Below are 16,473 nucleotides of genomic sequence, written 5' to 3'. Positions count from 1 at the left end.
TGCTGAACTGCTGGTGATGGCGAAGAGCTATCATGAGAGTGAAGACAGTAGAATTCTGGAGGCAGGCAGAGTCTGAGACCTCATCTGTCAACTGGAACAGAGGGCCATGCAAACTGTTCACTTGAGGCCACAGTATAGCTTAATACTATGCCAAACTCCTCTGGCACTTTAGGCTAGGAGAGCCATTATCGTGGATGAGTACCAAAAAGGAACACAACTGATAGTGAAAAAAACAGGAATGAAGGTAACCCTCAGCTACTGCTACATTAAAGAGATACTAGTAGAGGGTTTCTCAGTGCCTGAACCTGGTATGTGCCTTCTCAGTCCAGTTTTTTGTAATCACGTTACTTCTGTTCTCATGGGTTTGGACTGTGAGCACAAGGTGGGTTACTGGTCCTGTCTGAAAAAGCCGCATGTGAATACAGCTTGGCTACTCCTATTGCTGAAATCAAGTCACTAATGGAGACCAAGGCCTTTGTGTACTCCTGTGCCATGACCTAACCACCACCACTGTGGTGCCATTAGGACAGTTTTGTGAAGGGTTTTACCCAGCTGGGATGAATATGGGTGCTCACAAAAATGCCATGTTTTAAAAATGGTGTTGTATTTTGTAAGGCATGGTATTTTGAATTTCCATTCAGAAATAAAGAGAGCAAAATTTATATATGTGTCTTACTCCTCTACAATTCACAATGACATAAAAATTGAAGTACTGCATATTTTGGTCCTTACTATGGTGAGGCAAAGGCTTAGAGTCTGAAAACAGGGAATTTGAATATTCACATTTCAGGTGCTGTTTGCTGACAATAGAAACAGGGCTAGAGGACCAGAGTATATTTACATGTACAAATGAATGCCTCTGTGAGAAATATAATAATGAAATCCAAAAGAAACACCAGCTTAACTACATGCAGCAATCCTGGTGTGCAAATAGGAGGTTTGGCAAGCATTCCTTATGTTCTGTGTTGACACTAAGACTTCTCAGAATAAAGCTACTCAGCTTCCCTATCCCCTTCTTGTACTTAACAAAACCTAGTCCTGTGAACTGAGTTTCTTGAAAGAGTAACTTTTTCAGCACTTCATATTTCCATAGGCAAACCCCTCTTCCATATCCTCTGTCTTGAGAACTATGGCACCTCTATGCCACAGAGGTAAAAAAGACGCAAAAGATTTAAAGTACTTGGCTGCTGCATTTGAAGGTACTGGAGCACCTCTACACCGGCCTGGACTCCCCAGAGTGACACACACTGTTGCTGTTGTAAGACGTGCTGAGCATGTCTCCTGTGATGTTGAAGTAATTACAGCAGGCTTTAACAGGCCTATGTAGGATTCACAGCATGCTCTGAGAGCAGCAGAGGGGCAAAAAGTGAAACGAGGGACAGGAAGAGAAAACAGGTCAACATTTTCCTTCAAAGCTCCAGGCATTTTTACAGAGACACTAAATGGATGCCTTTAAATTAATGTGACTTACTTGGCCTGCATAGATATAGGTATTTTTGCGTTCCACCATGTTGCAGAACACTGGGTGGCAGTGTGGGCGGTCGGAAGATTACGTGCTTACGTTACAGGAATGCAGTAACCACCCACGATGGGCAAGGCTTCTTGGGAGATTATATAACCCTGTTCATTACGTAATAAAGTGCCATTTTTGCATCCTCTGCGTTACAGAAAGTGTATAAATGACCCTCGACGGCAGAGGTCAGGTGCCAAATATCACAACAAGTTGCCACACCACCAGAACACTGATGTTTCCTTCTCTGTATCTGTACAGTTTTCGAGACAACCTATGCGTATCTCCAGGTAAGTTTTTTAGGGGAAAAGGGTCAGAACACAGCAAGAACTTTTCTGTCATAAAACCATAAAAACTGGAACTGAAGGGAAGCCTGACAATAATAATAGGAATGTTATACTCTGGACTATTCTGTGAAGCCCCAACCAACAAACAGGCTGGAATTAATAGGAATAATTAATGAAAAAAACTCAGCAGCCACAGTGTAGGAAAGTTCTTGTAATTCATCTTTTGACTTCCTTTTTTGAGAAACAAACTGCATGCCACAGGAGACGGGAACTTTGCATGGTTATTTACTATGGCATTTACAAGGAAACACCCGTTGTTCAAACTTTCAGGGCCAAAAATCCACTTATTTTTTTAGCTATCCTCAGACAACTTCTTTTGCTCTCATGGAAAAAAATGCACCAGATTTGCCTCAAGGCCAGGACAAGGAACCAGATCTTAGGTTGTTACAGCAGGATGCAGCTCTGTGTAAAATCAGTACAGCTGCACACACCTACACAGATGGAGATTTTGCCATTCTTTCATGCTTTATGCTAATGCGAAACTGCAACTTAGTGCTTAATTGTATTGGGTTTTGTTTCAAATAGATCTGGTACAGACTATAACTAAATGACATGACTACAGTTAGACAGATTATACACATTTCTGTAAAAATAATCCATATCTCCACACATAGCCCCCCCGGTCCATTCATTCTTCCCATTCTGGTGAAGGAAAACATTTCATATCTAAAAAAATTTCAGCCTAAGAAGAAAAAAATCAAGCCCTCAAACTACCCTCAGATGTCAGCCCTAATAAAACATCTGCATTGGAAGCATGAGTTGCTGGTCTGGCTTTGTTTTGCATGGTAACAAACTAAACCCTAGGGTTTTGGCCTGAAGAAGTGTCTTCTTTTTCTGCACAGAGTCCTGAGTTGTTTTCATCAAAACATCAACAAAAACAGGAGAAACCAATTTTCTACTTGATGAAACTGATCTGTGTTGCTGCTGTCTCATTCTCGAGGGACCCAGTGACACTCCACTGTGCAGTCAACACTGTTCCTGGAGGAGAAGATCAGGCCAGAGTGACAGAAGAAAACAAGACTGCTTACAAGGCTGAAGACCGGACTGCTCCTAACTATTCTGGCTGTTGAGTACCTTGCAGACAGATTAAGCTCATCATAAAATGTCTGCAACTTATTTGCCCTAATTCTGCTTCAAGCTGAGTGGGCTTTTGCCCCCTTTCCATCATGGTTTTTTCCAGCATATTCTTCTTGCTGCCCACTGCCTTTGCTGGAGCGGTACCAGACTGTGAAGTACTTCTGGACTCCTGTGGCTGAAGAAATAGAGAATATGCACAGCGGGAGGAAGCGAGGAACATAGCTGCAGAGGACAGGCTTCTTCCTTGGAAGTGATTGTGAAATGATCTGAGGAACCTGCCAGGCAATTTTACACAGAGAGCACAGAGCAGTCAGCTGCATAGGACTGAAAAGGAGAGGCAACAGAAAAGTCATCTCACCCCTTCTCACTACTATCTTTCCTCTCTTATGACGGTGCTAGCCAAATGGACAGAAGGTATTGAAAGGAAGATCTATATTGCCCTTTGGGTAAATATCCTTTGGCAGACTTTGTTTAGGTCAAAATCTGCAAAAAAATGACTCACTTAGCTGTGGCTTGCGACCTGATGAGCTTTGTGCACCTTTGCTTCCGCATTTTCTTCTCTCTCTCAGCAAACACAAGGCAATTAACAGATGCCATCTCTAAACACTTGCAAAATGATGAAAATCGTATTTTACGATTGCTTCATACACTTGCTTCATATTGGAAAAGAAATAGACAATTTTGTTTGAAATGTTGAAAGGAACAGTACTCATTCTTACAGTGCACACACTTTGCAATATTCACTGGCCCATGAAATATCACTAAGTCAAGACAAGGATTAAAAAAAAAAAAAAATACTCCTACACACCGTGTTCAACTGGAAACTGATTCTGAAAGCCAAGAGTCTAATTTGTTTGATCAAGTGACAAACACACCATGTACAATTCATTAAACTCCAAAGGAAGTGACAGAACGACTGCCTCATTTTGTCACTTTAAGGGTGCCACACTCCAGTCTAGTTAAATGAATCAGCATTGACAAGACTTTGGGAGCAACTTAAAGATGCTAGGAATCCCATTCACAATGTCACTGGCACTAAGGCCAAACCTTATAAGTTAACTGTAGCACAAATTACATCCTGAGAATGATTAAAGTACTTAAAGATGGTGCTTTGGAGCCTTAGAGACGCTAGGGACAAAACAGTTAATTAAAACAAGCTTTGAGTCTCTTAACCTCTCTTCTCATTTCAGAAATTAATGCTCTTCGCTGTATACTGCCATCTTATTTTATCCCTGATTCACTCATTCAAGAGCACATCTTTTAATTCTTTCCTTCTCTAAGACAAAAGTACTTAAAGGCTCACAGAATGCTAAGATGTCTGCTTTTAATTTGTGAGACTGGCAAAGTTCAGGAGAAATATGTGTGCGCATGTCTCTATGAAAACATCCTGGCTATGTGTTTCTGAAAAAGTAGTGAAGGCAAGATAACACCATGTAATCCATAGGGGCAACCAAAGAATGCTGCAGTAAAAACCTTTTCATTAAGGCATTCAATGGACAGACTATTATACCAATAAATGTTGGGTATGATGTCATTACCAAACGATATCTGCAAAGACTTACCAAAGGCCTATGATAAAATGGTAGACACAGAAACCATTTAAAAATCTGTGACAACTGGCTGATGAATGTTTCAGGCAGTGAAGGAAGACATGTTCAGCACAAAGACTGTAAACTACCACTTTGCCCAAGATTGCCTAGCTGGAAAAGGGTGTTTTGACATCATGTAAAATCTCAACGAAGGTAAGACAGACTGCTTTTTATCCTGTCTAGTGCCTAAAGGCAAAGCTCGGGCTTACCAGTTTTACAGTCATTTAACTAAAGACTAAACCTGTTTGGTGTTGTATTTACATTTGGAGCCTTCTTCATTGCGACAGCCACCTGCAATGGTTATACTGTGGCCAAAGGAGGAGCTTGGGTGCTCCAGGAAGAGACTAAGTCTGATCAGCACAGAAAGCTGGAGACAGTTTCTATGTCATGGCTATTTCTATTCATAGCATGGTTTCTGCTCCTCTCAAGTCCTCCAGGTGGTTGATCTTTCTCCTCTAATTGCACATATGAACTTTGGCCAGAGGCTTTATTTTCATGACATTCTGCGGTGACCAGAACAAGTCACTTCCAAGATAAGGAAAAGACTAACTTGTGCATCACTTTCCAACTTCCCATCAAATATTCAGAAATAGCTCCGAGCTTAATACAAAAGCAAGTGCCTGTTTTGGCACAGAAACTTATTTTCTAAAGCCTCACATGAGATCTAGCTGGAAAAGATAAGATTTTTTCAATACTCCATTGTCCAGACAGACATACAATTACACCTTTGCTTTTCCTGTCTGTGCATGTTAAAATTCAGTCTGGGTTTTCACCTTCACTGTACAACTTCATTTCTAAAGAAATTCCTCAGAAATGGTGCTGTATACAAAGGAAAGTTTTCTGTTGGTGGTTTTTGGTTAGTTTTAGTGTTTTCTTCCTCCACTACAGTTCAGTTTTCAAATGCAAAGGAGACAACCTACATAGTGAAGAGTTAGAAAAATTCTGCACCATGAAACTTCTATTATCCATATTAGCCATCATGCTACTTAAAATTATTAATTTTGCCGCAAAAGATGTATGTAAATTGATACATAAGTCCTAGGCAAGAGAGAAAAATGAGTCACTCAATTCAAGGATTTGATGCGAAACTCATGTACACTACTGGAAATACTCACTTCAATGGGCTTATCAAAACTACAGGTATGGTTAAAAAACACCAGTACCTGCACATCATTTGTTTAGGTGAAAACACTTGTACCAAACAAGTTTTTTTTTTTAAATTTTGCAAGCAAAGCCACTGGTAAGATGTTAAAACTTCCACATTTCCATGACAGTTTGGAAAGCTCACTGTCTGACTCTACAAATTTGTTAAACAGTTTTCCTGATGGACTAAATCCAGATTAAAATTCTGCTTTGGAAATGATGAGGTTCATAAAATCTTAAAACAAAACAACAAACCTACACCAAAACAAAGGAAAAATCCCAAGCAAGTCTGCCCCACCTGAGTTTTGAATACTAAAATCTTGAAAGAAAGAAAATAAAATCCCAACCTCATCAGCTTTTTTCTTTACTTACATATATAAAGTGTGAACTTAAAAAAAAGTAATTGTTTTGCTACTGTTTCTCTTCAAATGTTTCACATGGGAAAAGCAGATCATAGAGGTTTTACAACACCCTAAGAAACACTTCAGTAATTGATAAAACCTGGTATCACTTCAAACACACTGTGCCTTAGGAACCTTTTCAGTACCACACTGTGGGTGGAAGGTCATAAAGCTTCAAGAGGTAAACTCAGCAAAAGAAGCTTCCACTGCCAGAAATGCTCCAGCTTCATAAAGCAGGTTGTACAGGTGGGAAACAAACTACTTTGGGGCCAGAAGCCACTCAAAATGCAAGCAAAACTACCACAGTATTACGCAAGCTACCATTCACCTCTGCCAGAGTAATTACTACAAAAAAAACCCCCTCCTGACATGAAGAATCTACTAACATTATGCTTTTAAATTACTAAATCAAAGGAATTTATGTTTATTTCGAGCTCCATTTTGAAAAAAATCTTAAGAGCAAATTCTTTTCTTTTACTCAGCCTTTGCTTTGCTTCCTATAGCAACAAGGAGGAGAATCTCCACCTAAATTTCCAAAAGCAAAGCAGGAAATAACTGGGCTTTAGGGGACACATTTTTGAGGAAGATTTCAGTTTAAAAAATCTGGAGAAGCATGTCTTCATGTTTCCAGATGTATTTATTTTCTACACAAAATACCTGTAAAAGCCATTTTATACAGTCTTTATGCAAACACTAATTATGAATGATTTTTCATTATTTTAAGAATTAAAAAGATTTTAAAAAGATAATTAACCTACTAAATTTCCATAGCCTTGTCTGTAGCACTTTTTTCTTATATACACCTTCCTCATTCACTTGTCTTCCAGCACCCTCAGCAGAAAACCAGATCAATTGACATTTCTCCTGTACTTACCCATCATGACGGTATCATACCCTCCATAGAAAAATACAGTCATTTACTTTCTTCTGTATTTTGCCATGACAAAGTTATGCTCAAAATGCTACCCATAACGAGTCAAAGAAGATTTATAAGAAAAGGTACACAGAATGACAGCAAAGAATCTTTTTGCCAGTATTAATTAGGCATTAACTTGCTGTTGCTTAGACATAGGTATTTTGCATCTTGCTGCTTAATTTAGATCCTTTTCTTGTTTTCTTCTTGCATGACAGCCAGTTTATTCACAACACAGCCTCTGTATATTCACATAAACAAAAAGCCACTGAAGAGAAGCTGTAACAGAAAAAGGCTTGACTAGGGAGAAACGTTTTCTAAAATGAATAAATTAAAAACAAAACAGTAAAATATACCCAGGTATCTCACTCTCCAAAAGGGTTACAGAAAGGGGTTCACGACTAGAGCTGTTAAGCAAAAGGGGAGAATCACAGACTGACAGACGGCATACACAGATCTAGAACTCTCCAGTCAGGTGCTTCTGTCTCTACAGTAGATGAGTCCAACTGCAAGTCTCTCCAAACTGCTCAGGTTTTGTAAGCAGCAATTAACGTTCCATTAAACATGTACACCCCAACTTCCTTGCCCAGCTGTAATCCAAGTTTTTCCAACTCATCTTGTTGAAAATGTTTATTTGCTTTCTTCTTTTTGGTTATCAAGATCTATAGGTTTATGTGGCTCAAGATAACACACTAGCAGCCATTTCATATTTTTCTCAAGGAAATGCTTCTTTTTCAGTTTGTCAGTTTTCAGTCGCCGCAGGTCTCACAAGAAGTCTTCTTTTAGTGAGAGCTAAACTAGAACTGAAGAGTATTTTCCTGATTTACAAATAAAAAACAAAAGAGAGAAGAGGAACTGCAACAAACCCCTGTCTAGTTGTAAGAAGCAGATTCAGTACATGAAAGCATTAAATGCCACCACCTTCTGAGATAGCAAGAAACTAAGTTCTAAAAGCTTGAAAATCTGCAGTTCTGTGAGCTAATTCAAACCTCCAGATTCAACAGGTAAATTTAGCCTGACATTTTACTGTGGCTGGAGACATTCTGCACACTCTTTTTGAGTACTCCTTTTCTCATTCTCTTTTCCTTCCCTGCCTGTCAGTTACTACTGGAATCTCAGAGTGCTGCTGGTGGTTCTCTTCCAGATCCATGACAGGCACCTGCTGAAGAGTATAGTGTATGTTATGATATGTGTTGTCAATCCACATCTGGATGTCTTGGGGCTTGGAGGGATCTGGTTAACCTAGTGAAAATTTCCACGCAGAGAATGATAAGTTCAAAATGGTTAGCAAAGCTTCATTAAGGCAGTAACTGCTACAGGGTAGTAGGCTGAAGAAACACCTCTCCAAAAGGCATATTGAGAAAGGGTGACCTAGCTTCCAGAGGGGTAGAAGCTCCTATCAAAAGGAAGGGAGGAAGGTCACAGCATAACAGAAGAGATGTTTAACTTTGTCTGACTAGGCCATTGGATTACCACTGGAATTAAAGGTCTTCCTGTCTGACTAAGAAAAGAACTGCTTGTAAAACATTAAACACAACATTTATCTTTAACTAGAAAGCTATCCAACTCATGAACATCAGGTTTTGTTTTGCATTCTCAAAAGGAACTATCCTGCAAATCTCAGGGAAAAAAACGCTTAGCTGAAAATTGGGCCCAAAATCCAAGAAACCACAAAATGCAAAACTCTCCCTTACACTGCAGGACTTACATTTCCTCAAAGTTTAAAGTTTTTTCAGTGAATGTGTTCTGAATTAAAATTTGTAAGAAAAAGTCAGTTTTCACATGATTGCAGGTTTCATTAGAAAGGCTCTTTATAGATCCAATCTATGTGCTGTTTTGTAGGCAAAACTGTTGCCCTAGTGGCTGTGCAGATGCATAATCCTAAATTAAAGCCTAGGCAATCTACTGAATACTCATACGTATGGTGAAATTCTACACTTCAGTAATTATACCCAAATAGGGGACCAAAAATAAACAAAGGAAGGAATAACTAGCATAGACTACAAGTATTTAATTTACTAGTTCTGCCTCGCCAACTGCACGTCACCTTCATGTGTACCTTATGCTGCAAAGAATTTGGCCCACATGTTAGATAAAAGAAACCACAGGTTGTAAGACAACAGTTTCCTGACCTCCCCAATAACTGGTTCTGTTTAGGAGGTAACTGATGAGATGAACATGGTGGTTATCATTCTTTAGTTGCATCATCATGAATCTAAAAGGTCATCCAATCCAAGAGCTCACTTAAAAAAGAACTTTCTCAGGAGAGTCTTGCTGAAAAAAGAGTGTGAAAGAGCTCTGTTAAAGACGTATTTCCTAACTTCTTAAGACAAAGAAGGTGACACAAATACAGATCTGAACATTTATTTTACTTTTCCATGGAGCAAGCAGTTGACTTAACAGTTCACCTTTTTATTGGTGGAGTGGAAACAGACAGTATTAGATGGTGGAAATCACAGTATTTTTGCTGACCTCTGAATTTTTGTTTGGTTGTCTCTAGTTTGAATTTCAACATTTCTAATCAAGGAAAGGAAGGAGAAAAAAACCGAACCATTACTGAAGAGGAGGTGTTAATGTGCTCTACAATACTTGGGACTGGGTATGATACTGTCTCTGTTCTTCCTCTTTCTCACTTCCTTTGTCACAATCTTCACAGATGTCTCTGGCTGCATGAGGCTCCTAGTGAGGGCCAAGAAGCTTTTGTTTGGTTTGCTTTTTAAATTAGAGAACAGTCAGTCTGTTCTTTCTGTGGTACATCATCAACAACATTGCAAAGAACAGGAGGGGGACACTGAAGCCAATTTCTGCTTTTTGGCACAAGCATGTATCTCCTATTTATTCTGTGGAAGCTTTCTGGAGAATGTTTTCAGGTAATTAGGAAAGTAAAGAACTGTTATGATTTTTACATAGTTATTCTGATGCTTCATGTTGAAAACCATAAACAAAATATATATAATGCATAAGCACAATAACATACAGAAAATAACCACAGAAAATAACTAAAATAGTAAAAAGAACTGATACGTTGCAGAAGAACAACCTCCTGCCTTTAAAAAACCCCTCACTGTATTAAGTAAACACAGGCTAGTAGGGTATCTGCAAGTTTATTCAATCAGAGCTAAAAGTAGTCTGATTAAAATGTAAGACCTGTCACTGTAAACTTGCCAGAAGTCCTCCTGCACATTATACAGCGAAGAAAAGTTAAGATGCATTAAGATTCCTTATGCTTTACAAATCCACAGCTACAGTCAGCTAAAAAACATTTTAAAAAAATGGTTGGTATAGTTTTCAGAATAAAATATTTCAAATTATGCTGCTTTCCCTTTAAAGAACACATGTTGCCTTTTGTTTCTGTCTGTCTTAAAGATGAATACAACACAGCAGAGCAGACATATTTTAAAGAACAGTCTTGAATTACCAGGTTTATCCCTAAAGCATATGTATGTATCTTTGATTATCTTCACATACACAGCAGATGGCTGCAATCATGAGCTTATTTGCAATGTATCTAATACCAACCCCCTTGAAAACCTATTTTAGAAGCACCTGCTGAAGACGTCAGAAGGAAACCTTCCTCTGCAGCTGCAAATTACACACTTAAGGAAATCTGACTTTTATTATTTTTGGTGGCACTTGAAAGGTATGCTCATGCCATCGCAAGATCTTTCAAGTAGAAAGGGTAATTCTAAAATGACAGGCCCGCTATCTTTAGGAATAGCTCAAAACAATATTTGGTGATACAAGCTATTGATAGAGGCAGAAATGCTGCGTTTATCTTGTTCAATAGATTACTAGAGCACTCAAGGTGGAGGAAACTGACTTGAATATCAAAATAAAAAATTAAGATGAAAATCTGATTTTGTCTGAAACAAATTAGAATTTACAACTGAAAATAAGGAAAATGGCATAGTGTATCTTCGTTTAGAGTTAACTGAGTGGACAAGGAAGCTGCCCCCTCTTACACAAAACACAATTCTGATCCAGTGTACCAGTGCTGACATTGACCCTTAACTACATTTCTCTACTCATGTTGCACTCAAAACACAATGAGTTCTTGCTTGCCTACTTCTCATAATACAGAACAAAGATGCCCCAGGGGCACAAGGTGAACTAGAAAGTGATAACCGGCAGGTAGTATAATACAACTGATCAACTTCCCAACACAGACACTGGGGTATCTCAGTCCTCTCTTGCACTGGTGACAGACACCACCTTTCCCCCATCATGTGCTTATGTAAAGTCTGCATGCCTCAACATATCCTTATAATCTTCCTTGTACAGGCATACAGCCGTCAGAGTCTTCATTAAACCTTTCCCTGAAGAAATTCATCAGCATCTAGTCACAAACTTGCCAGTGTCTATTCTCTGAACAGAACCACCAAATCTTAAAAGTTACATTAGGAGACTCTCTATAAGTCACGAAGATCACACTTAAAAAAGCACCATGGCCCTCCTAAAGAGCTACATGTGATCCACTTAGTTCACACTTCATACATCTCTTAAGAACTGTGATATGCAGAATATAAGTGAGAATATGACAACACAAACAAGATCAAAAAATACTGTATTTTGTTTATAGTTGAGAAATCTTTGATGAAAAGTCAAATTGTCATTGTCCTGTTCACAAAACAAATAAAATAGAAGTTCAGATATGCTCTGGCAGTTTTGAAACTTTTGGTCTAGGAAAATCAATGGAGTTGGAAAAAACCTGCACATCTTCTCTGACAATAAAGAACTGTAAATTGCTGTTATTTCAACCTTAGATTTTGCAAACGTACTAGTAAAAGGATGTGTCCAAAAAGCAGTAACAACAACCACCTTAGCAAAATGTGATGACAAGTCTGTGTTTAGTAACACAAATGCTTTCTTCCTCTTTAGTAACTGAAAGACAACACGAAACAATAAAAGAACATTTAATTGACTGTAAGCTTCACCAAGAATTTATCCTGCAAAGATCCACACATTCAGCCCCTCTCCAAACAGGCAAGTTTATGACAAGTCAAAAAGTGATCAGCAAAATTAATGAGGACAAAGTTTACTAAGAGCACCTGAGTGCAAAACACATCAACTTAGACTTCGTCAACTCCAGTCACAAATTGTTGGTGAGCTGCATTTTAGGAAAGTTTACTTGTGTTAGAACCTTTGCCCTATTCTTACCTGTTTGCTGTACATCTCTTTGGGCTATTGCTGTAGACAAGGTACAAGGTGATTTTGATTGCTAGAGCTATTCTACGTCTTCACCCAGACAGAATCTTCCAAAGCCTCAAAGGCATTCTGATCCAAGCTCATAGCCATAATCCCAAATACAGCTTTTCGCTCTTAACTAGATTAGCCATTCAGGGCATACAGAGAAACCGAAGCACTGAGATGAGACTCACCTGTGCATTCATGTTGTAATCCTTTCCCATAGTATCCTTTTTCACAGATGCACTCAAACTGACCAGTGTGAGTGCCACATTTACAGCTTGCCATGATGTCGCAGCAGTTTTCATTTGCCTCACAGAGATAAGAACAATGCGATATGTCTTCTTGGATATAGCTACCAGAGGGCAGGTCTGAAACAGTATCAATTTATTAATGACAAATCCAAACAGAAGTCCCCACACAGCCTCACACTATGTCATTAGCAAAATGGTTCCTAAAAATCCTAGGTTCCAGATCTAAGCAGTAGCAATGGCAACATGAAGCAGAGCCTTGCCACACTCAAAATTAAAAAAAAAAAGAAAAAGAAAAAAATTGGTGTTCTTATTCTGGGAAAAAGGCTCACTGGAATCCAGCCTAACACTGCCAGAAGGCAGTCTCACTCCCAACAGAAGCTGTGGCAACAGCTTTTCCTGGCTGTGGTGGATGCCATCTTTGGCATCAGGAGAGCATTTGGTCACAGCATGTATAAACCAGTTGGTCATATTAAAAACAGAATATCTTTTCTTTGGCACATTCACACAGACTAATCAAACCTTACCTGGAATAAACACAATACTGACGTAAAAGCAGCATGCTTTTAAAAATTGAATGTCGCAAATAAATGCTGATGCAAACTCTAAGCCCCAGTTAACCAGCAGTGGCTTACAAAGAAAGATCTAGTCATGCATTCTCATCTGCTGCTCTAAACTTATTCTATTTTTCAGGAAGAACTTTTTTGTTAGAATATGGTAGATTCAAAAAGGATAAAAACACAGTCCAAGCTCTCTTTCCATCCTTTGCTCTTTTCAGTTTCACTGAATGTACACCATCATAAACATAAATCATATTTACAGTTATATACAGAGACATAAATCAGTTCTGAACAGGCTAGCTTTTGTTGCTGTGTAAAATACCCACAGGTGTTAAGGCTAGTCCTAATGTGCGTCCTCTTTTGGACAAACTCATATCTGACTACAAGGTTCAACTACTCAAGGAAAAGTTACACTGGGCGTAGATGATAGTCTGTTTTTTGAGGACAAAATGAAGGGATGAACGGAAGCATGTATATACCAAGAAGGAGAATGTGGCTTTTATTTTGCTGATGAGTTACTCAAAGAAACAGTTTATCCTTTTACCTGAGCAATGAACTCTGCTAGAAAGTAAGGGGACAAAAAACCCCTGACACTACATGAAATGTAATTACAAGATAGTACTGGAGTTCTTTCTTTTCAGACCTCTCTGCTCACTGTAGACTTCTGAGGTTAGTGTATTAATACCTTCATGAAGAGCACGGCGTGCCAGAGCTTCAAACTCAGTAAAACTGTGAAGAAGGTAACAGTGATCTTCTTTTGGATGAGATGCCATGTCATTCAGTTCTCGAATATTCCCCTGCCATATCCCGAAGGTGAAGATCTCCACTCCAAATTCACGTAAGGATGCTGCAATGGGTCTTGGGTCTCCCCCATTGGAATACCCATCAGTAATGAGAAATATCACCTTTGTGGCATTTCCACGGGCATGACGTAATATTTGCTGTAAGACAAAACAAAATTGCACATCTCAACAAAGGGTTGGCAGCAGTTACCCTGTTTACTACTTCCTCCATGATGTGGCTCTTCCTATTAGAATTATATATGTAAATTGAGACCTTGCAAAACCACTCGCTATTATGAAGACCAACCACCTGTACCTAGAGCCTGTGGTTAGACAAGGCCAACCATTGAGTCACATTTGACCACAGCCTGCAAAATCACAAAATCATGACATGATCTGAAATGAGACACTTTTCACACTGACTTATAAAGTCACTCTGGCACCAGACAGCAACGATCCTGACTAGTGCTTTACCAACTTCATTCAGACTGTAGTTTGAATAGGTAATAAAAACACTGAAAATCTAGTGCAAGACCCCTGGGACCAAAGTTCAGATGCTGCCAACTGTCCCAACTATCAGAGTGCCATGGGGGTGATGCCAGTGTGGTCCATGTGACTTTTCCATTCAGCACATGAATGCCATTCAGTATCAAACTCAATTGACCATTCAGACAGGTGAAAATTGAGCAAACCCACCAAGAGAATGTGCAGAAAATGTGCTGTGAAGGGTGGCACACCCACTCTCATTATCATGGTTTTCAGTACGTGATTTATGGACTAACAGTCTACAGTTTGTAAGGGGTAACCAAGAACAAAAAATATTATATTATGGATTATTCTGCTCCAAAAAATACACAGATCTATTGGGAAAATTGTAGGGACTGACAGATCAACGAAAGGTGAAGAATCAGTCAAAACCACTGACACAAACGTCGAAAACAGCTCTCGCTGTTATTTGAAGAATCTACAAGTGGTTAAAGCTTTCACCGTCATTACCTGGCCACGGGCCATAGAATATTTTATTTCTACATGTTCCTTCCCACCTTCCCTTTACCATTTCCTCGTCTAAAGTATGAAATCTAGTGAACTTCTGGATAACAAAACAGTGGCTGTGTAATTTTCTTCTCATATAGGGCTGATTGAAAAGAGCTACATAAGCCTCCAAGAAATTTAATAGAGTACACAGAGATAGAGAAGATGCTACACAGCAAGTACATACATGTCCATGCATATGCAGAAAAAGGCAGTGAGACAGAAGAGATTCTGTCAGGAACTGCAGTCTTTAAAAACCAAGCATCTCAGACACCTGATGTGCAATACAAAAATATAGCTGTTCTTGATGAGGCTTGATAAGCCTCTCTCTATGAAGGGAAGTTGAACGGGTTTTAGAAACAGACAAGAACATAGAATTAGCTAGAAACAAGTCTACTAGTATTGCCAGGCTACTAAATTATAAATAAAAATCAAAGAATTGGGGTATATCTCTTATTAAATGAGCTTCAAAAGAGTGACCATGCACGGGGTGACTTGCTTTCCTAAATGCACCCTCAGCACGCCTCCTACAGTCAGCTACTGGATCTTCAATATCAGCACAGCTGCACTAGGAAACCGGAACCTAGAAAACAAGCAGGCCTCAAAACTGTAATTTTATGCATGGAAAACAAAACCCAAAGCATGACATAAGAGTTTCTTGCAGTATCATGTATTCAAGTCAGATAAATAGCTGTGAAGTTTAACCAGGCAACCAGTTGAAGAAAGACAAACACCACTCAGTTTTCTTCATTGTGTGCAAACTGCCTGCTCCTAAGAGATCAAAATCCTTCTATCTCCCACCATGGCGACTGCTTTTCTATTCATGATATATTATAGTTTTTCTTTTAAATCTGAGGTAACAAATATGATCTAACATATTTTTATGTCATCTTATGTAGATAATTTTGATCTACTGAAATTGTAATGCCCGTTTCTGATTTATTGTTAGCCTTTTTCCAAGAAACATTTAGATTTTTGGTTATTTTAACCCCAGCAAAGCATTTCCCATTTGTCTCTGTTGAACTGTGGTTTTCCCCCTCACAACAGTCTGCCAAGATCACTTTAGCTTGCCCATCATGGCCTCAAAAACTGCCCATAGTCCCTTCCAGTCCGCTGCCATCTGCAGACTTAAGGATCATTTCTTCTAATACTTCACACAAAATGTTTGTGTCAATACTCAGTAATGCTTGAGTGATGACATGCCCAAAAAATTTGCGCCTGTTTCATCCTTCCAGTCAGACAATGCACAAGTGCTAATTACTCTCCAAGTACATCTGTTCTTGGATGACAACCACAGAACCTGCAAAAAAGCAATGTTAATGTGCTATGGCCTAGAAACCACCCTATGGAGTTACCACTGTCACAATTAGCCACTGTCCGTCAGAGTGTGGGTAAATATGGGACCATCATCAATCTCCTTGTGGTGGCCAGGTGCTCTTGAGGCTCTAAAGCAGGGCATTGTGAAGGTGTGCTTTCTCCTTCCTCTGTGAACATACATAGGAGAAATTAGAAGCAGACTTCCAACTTGGTAGCTTTCAAAGTGCTACCATGTTTATTTCAAAGATAGATTGTATCAACAGACCACATTTGACAGACCTTAAAACGATAGTCCAAAAATCATACAATATATGTATGATAAATAGTGAATGCATTTAAGCCACCGTTAACAATCACAAACTTGAAA

General features: G+C 39.0%; 1 protein-coding gene across 1 annotated transcript in view; it reads right to left on the bottom strand.

Annotated features, from left to right (window-relative positions):
* Positions 1-13,916, bottom strand: part of SVEP1 (sushi, von Willebrand factor type A, EGF and pentraxin domain containing 1) — a gene marked incomplete at its 5' end in the record, with an annotated part of 105,546 nt that extends 91,630 nt beyond the window's left edge. The window contains 2 exons of the mRNA XM_010141522.1: positions 12,359-12,535; positions 13,661-13,916. Coding sequence (XP_010139824.1) covers positions 12,359-12,535; positions 13,661-13,916 — 433 coding nt within the window. The remainder of the gene's footprint in view (positions 1-12,358; positions 12,536-13,660) is intronic.
* Between the last annotated feature and the right edge of the window lie 2,557 nt (positions 13,917-16,473).

Source organism: Buceros rhinoceros, unplaced genomic scaffold (assembly GCF_000710305.1).
Source record: "Buceros rhinoceros silvestris isolate BGI_N320 unplaced genomic scaffold, ASM71030v1 scaffold15458, whole genome shotgun sequence".
NCBI classification, from domain to species: Eukaryota; Metazoa; Chordata; class Aves; order Bucerotiformes; family Bucerotidae; genus Buceros; species Buceros rhinoceros.
The sequence above is the reverse complement of the archived record's forward strand: the minus strand, read 5'-3'. Positions and strand labels throughout refer to the sequence as shown.